Source organism: Chanodichthys erythropterus, chromosome 16 (genome assembly GCF_024489055.1).
Source record: "Chanodichthys erythropterus isolate Z2021 chromosome 16, ASM2448905v1, whole genome shotgun sequence".
NCBI classification, from domain to species: domain Eukaryota; kingdom Metazoa; phylum Chordata; class Actinopteri; order Cypriniformes; family Xenocyprididae; genus Chanodichthys; species Chanodichthys erythropterus.
The window spans coordinates 13,014,155-13,032,176 of NC_090236.1; the positions used below are offsets into that span (position 1 = coordinate 13,014,155).

Below are 18,022 nucleotides of genomic sequence, written 5' to 3' on the forward strand. Positions count from 1 at the left end.
ACCGGAATGACGGTACGGCGCTGTATAGGAAGGGTGACCGGAGGATTGCCCGAGTCGGATCCCGAGCTCACGGCTGTGCTCTCCCGGGCCGCCTTGTGCGTCGGGCTTGAGTGGAACCCTCCACCCTGTCCCGGCCCATCTCGGTTGGACGATTGGTACTTGGCGGGGGGTCGCGCTGGTCAAATCCAGCGTCCCGCCCCAATGCCTTTCTTCCCGGAAGTACACGATGAGGTGACCAGGTCTTGGCAAGCTCCGCATGGGGCTCGTACAGGGCCTGGTCCCTCGTCCGCCTTCACCTCCCTGGACGGCGGGCTAGCCAGGGGGTACGCGAAGATCCCGCCAGTCGAGCGGTCTGTTGCGACGCAGTTGTGTCCAACGGCCGCTGGCTGGCGCGGTGAGCCGCGTCTCCCGTCCCAGGCCTGTGAATTCTCAGCCGGTCTGACTGAGAAAGCTTACAGTGCCTGTGGGCAGGCTGCCTCTGCCCTGCACGCGATGGCCCTTTTGCAGGTCTATCAGGCAAAAGCGCTGTCGCAGATGCCCCAGGAAGGTCCTGACCAACAGCTGCTTGGGGAGCTGCGCGCTGCCACTGACCTTGCCCTCCGGGCAACGAAGGTGACAGCGCGTTCTGTTGGCCAGGCGATGTCTACTCTGGTAGCCCAGCAACGCCACCTCTGGCTGACCTTGGCAGACATGAGGGAGACCGACAAACATCGGTTCCTGGATTCCCCCGTGTCTCCGGTCGGCCTTTTCGGCGACGCGGTGGAGAGCTGTGCCCAACAGTTCTCCGCTGCACAGAAGCAGGCTGAGGCTATCAGACATGTCATGCCACGGCGGTCCGCTGCTGCCTCCACCCAGCCGCCCGTGGCTCAGCCTCAGCCCGCTCGTCGCCGAAGGCGCCCGCCTGCGTCTTCCTCCGCCCCGCGGTGGTGCCCGTGGTGCCCAGCCCGTCTCTGCCAGCCATGTGGCAAGCAGTCGGGGAAAACTCGGCCCTGAGACGGGCGACCTGGAGCGGAAGGTTCCTGCCCTTTGGGAGAGTATTCCATCTGCTCTCCCACCCCCGGAGGAGGGCCGGGGGGGATAATGTGGCGGCTGTCCATCTACCGCCGCTGGCTCTCCGGAGTCCAGCGGTACCCACTTGCCACAAAAAGAGCAGTTTCCTCAAACTCCAGGTCACAACAAGGGGTGTCTGCCAGTGTGCCAGGCTCCGCCTCGCTGCTGTCAGCTCCCTCCCCATTCGCCAGCAGGTGGCAGTGTGTTGGTGCAGACCGCGTCCCGTGCGCCGTCTCCCATGCACACTGCTGCCTCGCAGAGTCCGACCCCACTCCGGGCCGCCCTCAAGCCGTCCGAGTCGGGTCCCTCTCTGCCTTGCTGCACCACCCCCGGTGCGTCTGTGGTGCCTTTGGTCCCGCTGGCTCAGTGTCTGGAAGCGTGGATAGCGCTCCCCAGCCTGTCCAGTTGGCTCATTCGTACTATCAGACTCGGCTATGCGATTCAGTTCGCCCGGCGTCCCCCGGTTTTCAGGGCTGTCCACTTCACTCAGGTGTCGTTGGACAGTGCTCCTGTTCTCCGGGTGGAGATTGCTGTCCTCCTGGCGAAGGGTACAATCAAGCCGGTCCCTCCAGCCGATATGAAGTCGGGGTTTTACAGCCCCTACTTCATTGTACCGTAAAAGGGCGGTGGGCTACGGCCAATCCTGGACCGTCCCCAGGATTGTTTGCAGCAATAGACCTGAAGGACGCGTACTTTCATGTCTCGATTCTGCCTCGACACAGACCCTTCCTAGGTCGGTCTGCGTTCGAGGGTCGGGCATGTCAGTACAAAGTCCTAACCGACATGGTTGTAGCTCCCAACCGGTTGGGTCTTCAGGTCAACTGGGACAAGAGCAAACTCGCCCCCGGGTAGAGGATCTCTTGTTTCGGTCTCGAGCTAGACTCGGTCGCACGGACTGCGCGTCTCACCGAGGTGCGCGTCCAGTCGGTGTTGAACTGCCTGAGCTCGCTCAAGTGCAGGACAGCGGCTCCACTGAAAGATTTTCAGAGGCTCCTGGGGCATATGGAATCTGCAGCCGCGGTAACGCCGCTCGGATTGCTTCATATGAGACCGCTTCAACACTGGCTCCGCGGCCGGGTCCCGAGATGGGCGTGGCAGTGCGGCACGCTCCGTGTCCCCGTGACACCGAGCTGCCGTCGCACCCTTGTCCGGTGGTTGGACCCTTCGTTCCTGTGGGCCGGAGTACCCCTCGAACGAGTGTCCAGGCACGCTGTGGTCTCCACAGATGTCTCTGCCACGGGATGGGGGGCCACGTACAACGGGCATGCAGTGACAGGTCTTTGGACGGGGCCTCAGCTGCATTGGCATACCAATTGCCTCGAGTTGCTAGCGGTTCGTCTTGCGCTGGCCCGCTTCAAGGAGCTGTTGTCAGGCAAGCACGTTCTAGTCCGCTCACTAAGCACTGCGACCGTTGCGTACACCTACCGTCAAGGTGGTCTACGCTTCCGTCGCATGTTGCAACTCGCCCGCCATCTCTTGTTGTGGAGTCAGAAGGATCTGAGGTCCCTTCGGGCCACTCGTGTCTCAGGTGTGCTCAACCGTGCAGCCGACGAGCTGTCACGGCAGCATCTACTTGCGGGCGAGTGGCGGCTCCACCCCCAGGCGGTCCAGCTGATTTGGCAGCGTTTCGGCGAGGCCCAGGTATTCCTGCTTGCCTCCCCGGAAACTGCCCTCCGCCAGTGATTTTATTCCCTGACCGGCGGCACGCTCGGCACGGATGCCCTGGCACACAGCTGGCCCCCGGGTCTGCGCAAACATGCGTTTCCCCCAGTGAGCCTTCTCGCACAACTCATGTGCAAGGTCAGGGAGGACGGGGAGCAGGTTCTGTTAGTGGCTCCGTACTGGCCCACTCGGACCTGATTCTCAGACCTCATTCTCCTCGTGACAGCACCTCCCTGGCCGATTCCTCTGAGGAAGGACCCCCTGACTCAGAGACGGGGCACCCTGTGGCACCCGCGTCCCGATCTGTGGAACCTCCACGTGTGGTCCCTGGACGGGATGCGGAGGTTCTGAGTGATCTCCCGCAAGCGGTCGTAGACACCATCACTTCCGCTAGAGCTCCTTCCACTAGGAATCTCTACGCGCTGAAGTGGAACCTGTTCGTCGAATGGTGCGCCTCTCGCCGAGAGGACCCCCGATCATGTTCGGTCGTATCCGTGCTTTCCTTTCTGCAAGATGGGTTGGAGCGAAGGCTGTCTCCCTCCACCCTCAAGGTGTATGTTGCCGCCATTGCCGCACATCACCATGCAGTTGAGGGTAAGTCCCTGGGGAAACACGATCTGATCGTCAGATTCCTGAGGGGGGCCAGGAGACTGAATCCTCCTCGCCCTTCCTCCGTACCCTCTTGGGATTTGCCCCTGGTTCTCACAGCTCTCCGGGGTCATCCCTTCGAACCTTTGCAATCAGTCGACCTGAAACTAATGTCTCTTAAGACGGTTCTTCTGGTTGCATTGGCTTCCCTGAAGAGGGTAGGGGATCTGCATGCATTTTCGGTCGACAAAACGTGCCTAGAATTCGGGCCCGGTGCTTCTCACGTCATCCTGAGACCCCGGCCTGGATACGTGCCCAAGGTTCCTACCACTCCCTTCAGAGATCAGGTAGTGAACCTGCAAGCGCTGCCCTCGGAGGAGGCAGACCCAGCCCTAGCTTTGCTCTGTCCCGTCCGTGCTCTGCGCGTTTACATGGACAGAACGCGAAGCTTCAGGACCTCAGATCAGCTCTTCATCTGTTACGGAGGCCAGCAGAAGGGAAAGGCTGTCTCCAAGCAGAGGATGGCCCACTGGATAGTGGATGCCATCGCCTTGGCGTACGAATCCCAGGGCGTGCCTTGCCAGCTCAGGTTGAGAGCCCACTCCACCAGAGGGGTGGCCTCTTCCTGGGCGCTGGCTCATGGCGCCTCGCTGACAGATATCTGTAGAGCTGCGGGCTGGGCGACACCAAACACGTTCGCTAGGTTTTATAGCCTACGTGTAGAGCCGGTATCCTCGCGTGTACTCGCATCCACTAGTCGGTAGACGTGTTGTACCCACTCTAAGTGTCGGCTTGCAATGCCATTCCCGCCACTGGCCGGATACGTGCATACTTTCACTCCAGTCGTGTTCCCCGCTGGCGAACCCTGTCGAGTTCCTCCGCCTCCCCCTTCGGCTCGGACATTGCGGAGTGTCTGATGCCAGGCCTACATCCGTCGCTGACGCTGTCTGTTGGCTGGGGCCCATATGTCGTGACCCCTCTACGTGAGCGGTCCCATATGTGTATTTTCCACGGTTAAAACTCCCTACGGGCCGAGTCCGTGTCTTTCCCTTAGCAGAGCCAGCTCTGCTGTCACCTGTCAGATGAGTCTCCCCCTAACCAGGTGGAGCCATCCCAGTGACTCCATATGCGTACTGCCCCCCCCGGGCCAGTCCATGTGTGTATTTCCCACATAAACTCCTCCCCCATTGGGTAGGTAGTGGTTTCCGCAGCATCCCTTACGGGTTCGCTTCCCCAGTGTGTCTAGTTTACTTAGTGGGTAGTGGTTAGACAGCAGTAGACTCTCTCGGTGTAAGCTCGCCCCCTTCACCGCCAGCCGGTGCTATGGGCGGCTGAGCTTGTGCTGGGCACTGGAAGGGGTTTCGTAACTGTGGCGCTTTAGTTGGGATCCCAATTCGTCGGTCACTACTGACGTACGTCGAACGTGACCGACTGAAAGGGAACGTCTCGGTTACGTATGTAACCCTCGTTCCCTGAAGGAGGGAACGGAGACGTACGTCCCGTCGCCACAGTTTCTGTACCCTCGCTGTAGTGCGGACACCAGTTGTCTCCTCAGCGAAAAACAGAGTGCGATTGCATCTGCTTCCTATTTATATACACCTGTCGGGGGCGGTGCGCATTATGCAAATATCGCACGCCAATTCCATTGGCTTGTTTTAGTTTACACGAAGATGATAGGGCTCTCTAAGCGATATCCCAATTCGTCGGTCACTACTGACGTACGTCTCCGTTCCCTCCTTCAGGGAACGAGGGTTACATACGTAACCGAGACGATTTATTAGATATGTTTCCTTGAAATATGTGGCATGACACTCCTAATAATATACATACATATATATATATATATATATATATATATACATATATACACACAAGAAAAAGTATATGAACTACTTGGAGAATCTGTGATAACAAAATAATAGCACAATATATATATATATATATATATATATATATATATATATATATATATATACATATATGTATGTATAAACCACATTCCAACCCAAGCAACATTTTATAATATTAATATTTAAAATAATAAAGATAAAGGATTTTTTTTTATATTAATTCTCATGTTCTTTTGTTTTAAAATCTTGGATTTTGCAAAACGACAAAAAAATAAATCAATTTTTGTTTCATGAATGGTTTTATTAGGGTTTTGTGAACATTTTACATAAATGGCAAAAAGTTTACAAAGTAAATTATTAATTGCAAATATAATAGAAATGATAGTCTTATTGGTCATAAATGTTTCCTTGAATATATACAGTTTCAGAATGTACAAAACGGATGTGAATGAAGTCCACATGTCATCAATCAAGTTTTTGTTTTTGTTAACATGGTTCAGATGAAGCTACAGCCCCAGATCTCACTGTATTTGGTTACACAGTAAAGTCCTGCGGGAACAACCATCCTACCATCATTTCTGAAATACACACACTAATACAAATGAAGCAAATGTTTGGAAGAGACAAGAGAATCCGGCACTGACCAGCAGCGCCACTGTTAGTTCATTTAACCGTAACATCTTTTTATGCTCTTTGGTTAATAAACAAAAGAAAATCTCCAGTGCATAGAAGAAACTATAATAAATATCAAAATGTTAAAAGTTCCTATATATCCTTTCAATATATATATTGAGACTTTATGCAAAGCACTTTTAATATCTACACACTGACTCGCCTTGAACTTGTATTAAATAATAATGACGTTCATGTTTGTTTCTGGAGGACAGTAATTATTGTGGTTTATGCAGACTAGTGCACAGATGATCTGTTATACTGAATAAAGAGACTGATTTTATATAAACATCCAGTTCATATCAGCCAATATTTGAAACTACACTGATCTCCGTTCTAAAAAAAAAGGTTAGAGGTCACTGAGAGGTCACATCAGTTTGCCTGTCAGCCAAAACCGTAAATGTAAATAAATGTTGCTATTCTGACTTTTAGGAATTAACATACAGATACAGAAAGAACACATTTCTAATATTTTGGCCTGACTAATGCCTCCCTCGTCTTACTGATCTGAGACCTGCTCGGAGTTGGTTTCCTCTGCGTCGTCTGACTGCGGGTCTGTACCGGTGGTCTGCTCTGGGATGGTCTCTGGAACGAGTCCGCTCAGGTCCAGGCTCGCTCTGGGACTCATCTGGTCGTCCTCTGTGCTGGTCTCACTCTCCTGACTCACCAGAGGAGGGCGCTGTCTGCTTCCTCTGCCCGGATCCTCCACGTCAGAGTCTGAGTCCAGCGAACGCTCCTGAGAGCCAGAGGAGTCCACCGAATGACCTGAAGACAGACAAAACATGACACTTGTTCAACAGTAAGACAGCACAATTTAGGAGGATTTTTTAACAAATATTGTGATTTGAACTGCAATATGATAACTGCCATTAAAAAGAATAAAAAGGCATTAAATTTCAAATTCTAATCCTAATATTATTTCTTAATTCACAACCCAGTGGATACAAATATATATTATAAATAAAAATATATAATAAAAATATTAAATACAATATGTAAAATAAAATGTCTTATATTTCTTTATATGCTATATAAATAATATTCCTAATTCTAATCCTAATATTAATTTTTAATTCACAAGCCTATGGATACAAAATATCAATTTATAACATTCATATATAAAATATTAAAAATAAAAATCTTAAATTCAATTTGTAATATATACATACCACAGTCCAGAACCTCTTCATTCAAAAAACCGAATCCACATTTTATATTATTAATATTTAAAATAATAAAGATAAATATATTAGAAAATATAAAAATATTAAATACAATATGTAAAATAAAATTTCTTATATTTCTTTATATGCTATATAAATAATATTCCTAATTCTAATCCTAATATTAATTTTTAATTCATAAACCTATGGATACAAAATATTTTATAACATTTATATGTAAAATATAAAACATATTTAAAACAATATGTAAATAAAAATTCGAATATTTCTTTATATGCTACATAAATATTTATAATTCTAATCCTAATATTAATTTTTAATTCATAAACCTATGGATACAAAATATTTTATAACATTTATATGTAAAATATAAAACATATTTAAAACAATATGTAAATAAAAATTCGAATATTTCTTTAAATGCTACATAAATATTTATAATTCTAATCCTAATATTAATTTTTAACTTCAGTTTGTAATAATAATATATAAATAATATTCCTAACTCTAATCCTAATATTCATTTTTAATTCACAAGCCTATGGATAAAAAATATTAATAACATTCATATATAAAATATTAAAAATAAAAAATTTAAATTCAATTTGTAATATATATATATACCACAGTCCAGAACCTCTTCATTCAAAAAACCCAATCCACATTTTATAATATTAATATTTAAAATAATAAAGATAAATATATTAGAAAATATAAAAATATTAAATACAATATGTAAAATAAATCATAAATTCATAAACCTATGGATACAAAATATTTTATAACATTTATATGTAAAATATTAAAAATATTTAAAACAATATGTAAAATAAAAATTTGAATATTTCTTTATATTCTACATAAATATTTATCATTCTAATCCTAATAATAATCTTTAATTCACAAGCCTATGGATAAAAAATATTATTTTATAACATTCATATATAAAATATATAAAAAAAAAAAATTCAATTTGTAATATATATATATATATATATATATATATATATATATATATATATATATATATATATATATATATATATATATATATATTATATATACCACAGTCCAGCTCCTCTTCATTCAAAAAACCCAATCCACATTTTATAATATTAATATTAAAATAATAATAAAAATGAATAATTTATTCATTTTAATTATAATATTTCTAATACATATCCCACTTAATTTGCAAACCCAAGCATGAAACATATTTTATAATATTTATATATTATTATTATTTTTTTAATTATTTAATATTTATTAAATGATGTGATTGTTTCTCATATATATTTCTCTCACCACATTCCAGATCGGCTCTGTTTGGCTCTTCCTGAGCTCCAGCCTCACAGTCCTGTATGGAGGAGAAGATGCGCATCAGAAGTGTGCTGTGACTGAACCACATCAATCCTCAATCACTGACACTCCCGTATAACCCCGTGCACTACTACAGTACATCACATCAGATATCCACATGTTAGCAGTGACTGTGAGCAGACCTGGCTCTGAGCTGGAGAGATGAAGATGTTCTGCTGGAAGACGATCATAGCCTCTACGATGCGAGCCTGATGAGGGTAATCCACCAGAGAAGAGAGCGACACCGTGGCTCCGGTGGGTTTGGGTCTCATCAGGGTCGGGCCGAACACGATGCCTAAATTACTGGCGCTCATTTTATTATCTTGCTCCAACTCTGACACCCTGAGAGAGAAAACAGGACATTATCCTGTGATGATTTATATTCCCAGCACACTTATGACAAATCTATAAAACAGCTGTTTGCATACTTGATATTTCAAGCAGAGACTATTTTAAAAAACATTTTTTTTGTTTGTTTGTTTTTATATTCATGCAGTTTAATGCAACTTAAAATGGAGACCAGTTACAGGACCTAAAATACATGCTCTCATATATGAAAATGCTAAAAAATAATACTTTCATGTTATTTGTCAACTACCAAATTATTTTGCATGCCTTGTTTTTTGTCTTCTGAACACCTGACTTTAATTATTACAGATTTATTTATTTTTATTATTAAAATATTAAAAGTTTCACCTAAATTATTAAATTATTAGACTTAAATTATTAATATATTAAAACTTAAATAATCAAAATAATACTTTTTTAAAAATATATATATATATTATAAAATATTAATTAGCAATTAATAAAAATGTTTATATTTGTTATTATTTAATTATTAAATTAATTAATTGTTATTATTAAATAAAGTATACCCCTAAGATTTAGTAAAGTTCCAGCCTTTTTATAATTATGATGACCAATATAATTTATGATACTTCAAAAAAATATTTTATCATACAGTTTTTGTACAGTTCAGAGCAAAGTGTCAATATTTAGACATTTTTAATATTATACCTTTAGTTTTAAGAATTATACATACTTTAAAATGGAATTGACATTTCCAATATTACAAGTTTCACCTAAACTATTAAATATTATTAAATTATTATTATATTAAAACTTAAATCATCAAAATATTATTATTTTTAATTGTTATAAAACATTAGTAATTAAATGTTTATATTTTTTATTATTGAATTAATTGATCATAATTATTATTATTATTACAGTATCCCCTTAAAATTGAGTAAAGTTCCAGCCTTTCTACAATTATGATAACCAATATATTTTATGATACTTTTAAAAAATAAATATTTTATCGTAGTTTTTGTACATTTTTGTACAGTTCAGAGCAAAGTGCCAATATTAAGACTTTTTAAATATACCTATAATTTTAAGAATCATACATACTTCAATATGGCATTGACATTTCTAATCACAATCTCATAAATCCCCTTCAGTTCATCTGTGGTAGGTTATGAATCTGCGGGATCAGAATCTCACCTGCGCAGGTGCCGGACGATGTACTTCAGCGTGGAGATGTTAGCATGTGGCAACCGCTTGAGCAGCTCTCTGAGTTTCTGCACTAACGTCAGCACCTCTGGTTCTGTTTCTGACCCACGATCCACCAGCTCTGGGCTTTTCACCCCCTCACCGGCCTCCGAGCCGTCTGAGTTCAGGCTTTCCTTCGCTAGTCCCATCAGATCATTATACAGACGGAAGGGCATGATGGGCTCTGGGAGCTGAGGAGGAGACAGAGACGATGAACATGCCACAACGCTCGTCTATTATAGGAGCATTTTCGTCTTAATGTCAATCAACAGCATCTGTGGCATGATGTCAATTACTACGCAGCCCTGCACCTATATTAAATGTCAAAAGTTTCTGTTTTAATGACAAAAAGTATTGCAAAAGAAGTAAAAAAACATGTTCAAATACTCCATTTAAAGGCACAGTATGTAATTTTCGCCACTAGAGGTCGCATATTCAAAACAATAACAAAGGCATAAATTGAAACGCTGTGAAGGAGTGTGGAATGATGGGAGTTGTAGTTTTCACCTCCACTACCGATGCAAATCAATCTGATGGGACTCATAAGTCATGTTCATAGATGAGGTAATGAAATAAAGTTTTATAACTGTTAGGTTTGATCACATGAACAAGTAAAGTAATGTTAATGCTAAATTACTACTCAAAAATGTCACTTTATTTGTCGAATTAAATGGTGGGGTAATGCAGCGCAATTTTACGTGTTCAAAACAATTATACTAAAGTACATTTGAACGTATCCACCCGTATGTATGTTTCTCAGCAGTAAAAGTGGAAACCGAGGATAACATGGATATGACGTCATTGACAGGTGACGCAATGACACGGGACATTACACTGGTTAAAATTGTGCATTTCTCTGGATTTAAACATTGTTCGAAACATTTGGGATAATTTAAGTACACAAGTGAATAAAATATGCAACTGTGCAAGTGGGTTTTGCATATTTCAATGCAAAAATCTTACATATTGTGCCTTTAATGTCAAATAATTTACTTAAAACACAAGTTTATAAATAAATAAGCTTTTGCACAAAATCTGCAATTTTCTGTCGCTGTTTGGATGTAGTAAAACACCCAGAGATGTGTTTGTATTTTCTCCTGTCACTGCCCATAATTAGACAAAAAAAATAATGTCATACATGTGAGTATCATCAGATTTGTTTGTAGCAGTTTTTACTACAAATACAAGACTCAAAAGCAAAAAAGCTACAAAATGCACATCATATTTTGTGATAAAGTGCCATGCTAGAGCAAAACATGCACTATTTTTGGAATCAGAACCCCAAAATGAATAAGAAACAAATATTGGGTTTCATTCAGCAAATATGATGCTATAGATGATCATTTTCACTCACATATCAGTCTGCAAAATGACAGGAGACGTCTTTACAATAAATACGTGTGAGCTTGTATTTGTGCTTGCCTGTGTCAGGTGACTCACCTGTCTCAGGTAGAGCTTTAACACGTTGCTGATGTCATGTGGAGACGCCTGCGAGAGCTCCACCAGCTCTTTGCCGTTCTCAAATGCCTGGCACAACTTTTCCACTCGGGTCTTCACGCCATTCACACGATAGATTCCCTGAAGTCATGCAAAGAGAGCATTAACCCTATAAACCCTAGTGTGTCATATTTGAAATGATCATGAATGATCAACATGATCAGAAGTTTACTGTAAAACCTGTTGCACAAAATCTACTACATGCCTTCTGTTGTCTGAATGACAGTTTAGACTTTTTTACCAAGTAAAAAGCGTTTTGGTGTAATTGTACAAATGTACACCTTCACTTCGTGGTTTACGTGTTTTTTTTTGCTGTGAAATCTGCACTGATTTTTATAAAGTAAACATTATTTAGAAGTGAAGTTCAAATCTCCCCAGCTGGGGAATTTATGTGCATAACTCGCATGCATATAATGTATAAAGTAGTTTATTTGCTATTTTATTTCAGATTTTATATGCAAATGAAGCAATGAGCAAACAGTACATTTATAATTCATTTATCAGAGGTAAACATTCAAACCAATCAGAAATAGAGGAAGAAAAAGGGAAAACACAGGAACAACTTTATTCTTTCTCTCGCACCTTCATTCTGAGCGCTCTCCTCTCGATCTCTGTGATGCATTTCTTGATGATGAAGGGAACGCCCTCCACGTCACCCTGCAGGACCTGAGAGAAATCACGGCCGAAGAGCTGCAGGCGACCCTGGAGCTTCTTATGACCACACTGGATGGCAAGAGACTCCAGACACTTCTTGTGACAGGCCAGGAAACACTGACACACAAACACACACAAGTTGATCACTGATGAGAACAAACAGGAACTGAATTGAGCTGAATAATGACAATATTGTCTTCTGTAGAGCTGCTTTATGGCTGAAAATGAAGTTGTTTCATAACTGAATTTTGCAACACTGTCTGTCAAAAAAGAAAAAACAGAAAAAAAGTGACCCGGGTATATTTGTAGCAATAGCCAACTGTACATTGTATGGGTCAAAAATAGCGATTTTCGTTTTATGCCAAAAATCATCAGGATATTCAGTAAAGATCATATTCCATGAATATATTTTGTAAATTTCCTACCATAAACATATCAAAAATGTATTTTGTGAGTGGATATGCATTTCTGAGGACTTAATTTGAACAACTTTAAAGGTGATTTTCTCAATATTCCTCAGATTCCAGATTTTCAATAGTTGTATCACGACCAAATATTGTCCTATCCTAACAAACCATACATCAATGGAAATGTATGGAGATTTATGATGTATAAATCTCAATTTAAAAAATTGTGTCTGTCAAACAATTAATCACATACAAAATAAAAGTTTGTGTTTACATAATATATGTGTACTGTGTATATTTATTATGTATATATAAATATTTTTTTAAACTGGTTTATGACTGGTTTTGTGGTCCAGGGTCACACACACACACAAATAAATTAAATAAATACATGAGTCCTTCTGTACAGTATAAAGGGCTATAAAAATAAATGTGACTTGACTTGTCGTTCAACATCAGTGATCTAACGCACAATAATGTTGTTTTATACAGTTGATTTGCAGGTATTATACATCTCTAGTTTTATCTGATACTGTCAACAACATAAATGCATCGGTCAGTCTCACCTCCTCACATTCTGCGCCCTGGAAATAAACGTAGCTGTCACATTCTCTGCACTTTGATGGCGTGCGCAGTTTGCGCAGACGATGGGTTTTTGCGGCTTTGGACAATCCCACATTTTTGAAAGGTCCAGTGGGCGCCACGCTTTCCGGTTCAATCCCATTTATACCTAAAACACAACAAACATCCAGACGCACTCGTCAAATATCATGACTAAATACTAGATCTACTAAACAAGATTATTGTTTCTCCTAGACAGCAATGTGTTTAAGGCAGGATACTACAGATGAATAGGATACAATGTTTAACCAATAGGTATCACCATACTTCCCCAGTTGATTAATCACAGGACATTAATACATAAACTTTTGTCTTACAATTTTTCTGGAATGTCATGTTTCAGAACATATTTAACATAAATGGTTCATACAAGCATTATTTTCAACATTATATTTGGTATACAGTACAGTTACTGTGAATATAACAGGGTTTTTGTCAATGTTTTCTCAAAGTAATAACATACTTATGAGGTAAAGAAACCAGAAACTGCATAACCTGCATATATTCACCTCTGACACATCAGTTTGATACTATAAATGTGGTTTGATGTTGAATGATCACCAAACAGCAAAGTACAGTATGATTTAGATAATCATTTGCTACTTTATTTGTTGCCGAGTGGCATTTGAGTAAACATTATAGAGTAAATTATTTGAGGAAATATTATAGTTGTAACTATAGATATCTATAGATAAAACTAGTGCATTTAAGTAACATTATTAACAGCATTTGAAGACATATTGCATTTGAAATCTATGGGCACAAATAGATAAAGTGTAATAAAATAAACACTTAAATGTGCATTTTGGATGCTTTCTTTTCCACGTTATAGAAGCAAAATAGCCCAAAATCTCAAAATTGGCCAGTGCATGAAAAACAATGATTGTTAAATGGAGAGCAAATTGAGACATTAGTTTAAGTCTCCAGCTTCTCAGATGTTTCTCCTTAGAAAAAGACCCCAGTAATCTCTCATGTGTTTCCTCTGGAGTTTCAGAAGAGATCTTGAGATTGCTTCAGTGCTCAGATCTGCAAAGTGTGCACTCAAGTCTGGGGCAATAAAAAAGTCCCTCTGTGTATTTATATTTAATGTTTCCTTGAACTGCAATCTGTCACTTACTTTGTTCAAACGGGGTCATGGTGCCATCTCTCTCCTCTAAATCTTCATTGGACGACAAGGTGGCTGCAGAAACTGGCCTTGAAGGTTTTGAGATGTCACCTGAGACCAAAACATTATACAATATTATTGTAAACCATCCTGAGGTGTTGAACTGAGAGATATCGTAGTTCACTCCGTGTGTAGACTCCTAAAGATTGTGGATGTTAGATTGTATATTTTAAATATTGATCTATTTTTTTGTGTAGATTGTTCTTAAGTTGATGGTGTATTTAATACTGATGTTTCACTGTAAGATCAAAATAATTCAGCATTTTAAAAATCTGTACTAATGCTGAATGGTCAGTAAAACAATAATCCAGACTGATCTGGTTGTGTTTCATACCTGTGCTGGAGGTCGGGGAGCCCAGTCCACTTCCTGGACCAACACTGTCCGTGTCACTCAATGTGGACGGCCAGGACTTATGAGCTTGATGATGGTCTCTACCTGCAATGACAAATCACAACACATATGTCCACATAATCACACTTTAAAATGACAATTCACATCAAATACCCTAAAAACTGTGACTGCAATGATAAAAACAGCCTGAAGGGGTGATCACACTGACAGCAATCTCTTCTGTTTATAAGGTAAGAAGATATGTTGTGTGTGCGGCCCCTAAAAGCTGATTTTGGTTCATTTATTGTACAACCTGAATTCCGGAAATGTTGGGAAATTTGAATAAAATGAAAACTAAAAGACTTTCAAATCACATGAACCAATGTTTTATTCACAATAGAACATAGATAACATAACAAATGTTTAAACAGAGAAATTGTACAATTTTATGCACAAAATGAGCATCAGAGATGCTGGCTTTTGAACTGAACGCTGATAACACACTGGAAGGTCTCTCTCCGCTTTAACCCGGAGGACACGGCGTCCGTGATTTCCAACAAGAATGTCAAATTTGGAACACTTTTCTACTTTGAAACAGTCCATTTTAAGTGAGCCTTGGCCCACAGGACACAACGGCACTTCTGGAACATGTTCACATATGGCTTCCTTTTTGCATGATAGAGCTTTAGTTGGCATCTGCAGATGGCACGGCGGATTGTGTTTATTGTGACATCCCTTTTATAGCTAATCATGTTTCAGACCAGATATAAATTAACTTAATTAGTTGCTAGATGCTCTCCCAGCTGAGTCTTTTCAAAATGTCTTGCTTTTTCAGCCATTTGTTGCCCCCGTGCCAACTTTTTTGAGACTTGTAGCAGGCATCAAATTTGAAATGAGCTCATTTAGTGGATAAAAGTGTAAAATTTGTAAAGTTTAAACATTTGTTATGTAATCTATGTTTTATTATGAATAAAATATTGGCTTACGTGATTCAAAAAAGTCTTTTAGTTTTCATTTTATTCAAATTTAAAAAACGTCCCAACATTTCCGGAATTCGGGTTGTATGTAAAACTGACCTTGACTTCGTCTTTGTTTAACCACAGCGCCCTCTCCAAATCCCGCCACCTCTGTGGTGGGAGGAGCTTCAGAGCTGTTCTGCCGCTGGTCATTAGAGAGGCTGTTGTTCCGGGTTCGAACATGCCTGATTAGGATAAAAGTGATTTCATCATTTCCTTATTGCACCACATTCCAAATTATTTTGATAAATCATGCAGCCTTAACATCAACTGCAAATTAAACATGCAAAGTAGTGAGGTCATGTGACAACAGTGTAGCACGGAACTGTTTGAAACATTCACGGTTCATATTTTTTCATAGTTTACTAAGTATTTCATTCTGAATACAGTCTTGTTCTAACAGGAAGTGGTCTTACTGGTGGCTGGACGCAGAGTACGGCTCAAACTGGTACTGTACGGGCAGGTCTGTGCGGAGCTGCAGGTTTTTGACGTATGAAGCGTACTGCTGACCCGGATCGTACAGCTTACAGCTCTCACAGAGCGTCTGGAAATGCACCGGCAGTGCTGCTGTCTGCACATGCATCGTCTGATAGTAGGAGATGGTGCACTGAACAGAGAGAAAAAGGATTCATTAAACACAATCATCCCTATTCACATACCAGATGTCCTAAAAGGTAGGCAGGATTAGGATTTGTGTGTCCCAAATACAGTATACGGTACAAATACACTTTGTAAACCTTGTAACCCCTTTAAAGGACTCAGCATATTTATCTTGCACACAGTCGTGTCCACACAGCTTTCACAAGTATACTCGAGTGCAGATGGACGCAGTTGACACGTAGTACAATTGCTTTTTATATCTTACCAGATATCTGAGGGCAGCACTGAGTCGAAAATTAGTGTTGCCAAGTTCATGGTTTTCTTGTGGAATTGGGCTACTTTAACACTGTTGCCGTGGGTTGTTTTTCATCTTCCGGGTTGAAGCGACCCCAAATAACATGATATTTAGCCTTTGGAATGTGAATTTTAACCACAGGAACCCCGCCAAAAATGCGGATTTTACCCCCTGGAACACGATTGGGCTAGATTTGAGTAGCAATTGGGCGGGTTTTGTTGTGAAAACCTGGCAACCCTGGCTGTATCCGAAATTGCATACTTCCCTACCATATAGTAGGCAAAAAACAGTATGTGACACAAGAAGTATGTCTGGAAGAGTATGCAGAAAGTACCCGGATGACCTACTACTTCCGGCGAGATTCGGAATTGTGCATACGATGGACACTTTAATATCCCATGAGGCCACGGAATTTGTCATTTTAGCTGCGTGAGATTCTCCAGCTTTGTTGTTGTTGAGCAACCGAAGTGCGAGCTGTTAAAGCTCCGCCTTCTTCTAAAAGGGTGGCCGGAAGCAGCAGCTCATTTACATTTAAAGGGACACACACAAAAACAGTGTGTTTTGGCAGTGAAGCAATGCATTTGACTCTGATAGGTCACATGATAATGACAACATTGCAAATCTAGTTTACATTCATACTACACACTCATACTATAATATGAAACATACTTTTTTAGCTGTCGTGAAATAATTACTTACTCAAAATAAGTACCTACTCAAGAGAGAATGCGGTTTTGGATTGCAGTGTTTAGAACAAGAACCAAAACAAAAAGTCTTCTTTGACTACTGCACAGTACATCATAACTGTGCCTACTGCCACCCGGTGGACGCGCATGTGCTGCATGTGCAAAATACGCGGATGGATTGATGCAGAGATCCTCCCGATAAGGCTGTCGAGGTAAAGGAATTTCCCTTGAGGTGATTTTGAGTGGCTCAATATCATTGCCCTTGATCGCTTGGAATTCACTATGGAGCTGATTTATTATTTAAACCTCTTTTTGCTTATGAATTTGTTTTATGCAACATTCTATTTGCATTTAAGTTGTTGGAGAAAATATATAAAATCCTATAGGTACGAAACAAACAAATATCAATACTATAACCATAAGGTAGCTACAAGTATCTCAAATATCTAATTAATATATTATACACTTCATTTATGTGCTGTGACGTCACAATCAAGTTGAATTGTGGGATGTATAGTTGCTTGAAGTGTACATCAGTATACGGTCGGCCCATATAAATTTCCCTTGTCCACTTCACGAAGTGGAATTTGCTTCAAAATGGCAGCGGGGATTCCCCTTTGAGGGGAAGTTCTTAAGGAAATTTGCGAGTGCGTGTCTAAAAGTGGAGTGGAACGTAGCCTATGTGTGTGTGTGTGTGTGTGTGTGTGTGTGTGTGGAGGAGCTGTCTTAGCTCAACCTCTGCATCTGACACAGAAAGCAGCACGATAGGCCGAAATGTTTGTGAAATTCATTTTTAAGTTAACAAACATGCATGTAAACACAACTGGC

At 41.2% G+C, this 18,022-nt stretch overlaps 1 protein-coding gene across 2 annotated transcripts in view; it reads right to left on the reverse strand.

The window, feature by feature from the left end:
- Positions 1-5,439: 5,439 nt before the first annotated feature.
- arhgap45a (Rho GTPase activating protein 45a) overlaps positions 5,440-18,022 on the reverse strand; it is a 33,812-nt gene continuing 21,229 nt past the window's right edge. For both annotated transcript variants that reach the window (XM_067362816.1, XM_067362815.1), the window contains exons 13-23: positions 16,030-16,220; positions 15,674-15,798; positions 14,601-14,702; positions 14,219-14,317; positions 13,047-13,210; positions 12,002-12,190; positions 11,363-11,500; positions 9,875-10,113; positions 8,509-8,707; positions 8,312-8,363; positions 5,440-6,587 (exon numbers count right to left, since the gene is read on the reverse strand). In XM_067362816.1, coding sequence (XP_067218917.1) covers positions 6,322-6,587; positions 8,312-8,363; positions 8,509-8,707; positions 9,875-10,113; positions 11,363-11,500; positions 12,002-12,190; positions 13,047-13,210; positions 14,219-14,317; positions 14,601-14,702; positions 15,674-15,798; positions 16,030-16,220 — 1,764 coding nt within the window. In that variant the 3' untranslated portion in view covers positions 5,440-6,321. The remainder of the gene's footprint in view (positions 6,588-8,311; positions 8,364-8,508; positions 8,708-9,874; positions 10,114-11,362; positions 11,501-12,001; positions 12,191-13,046; positions 13,211-14,218; positions 14,318-14,600; positions 14,703-15,673; positions 15,799-16,029; positions 16,221-18,022) is intronic.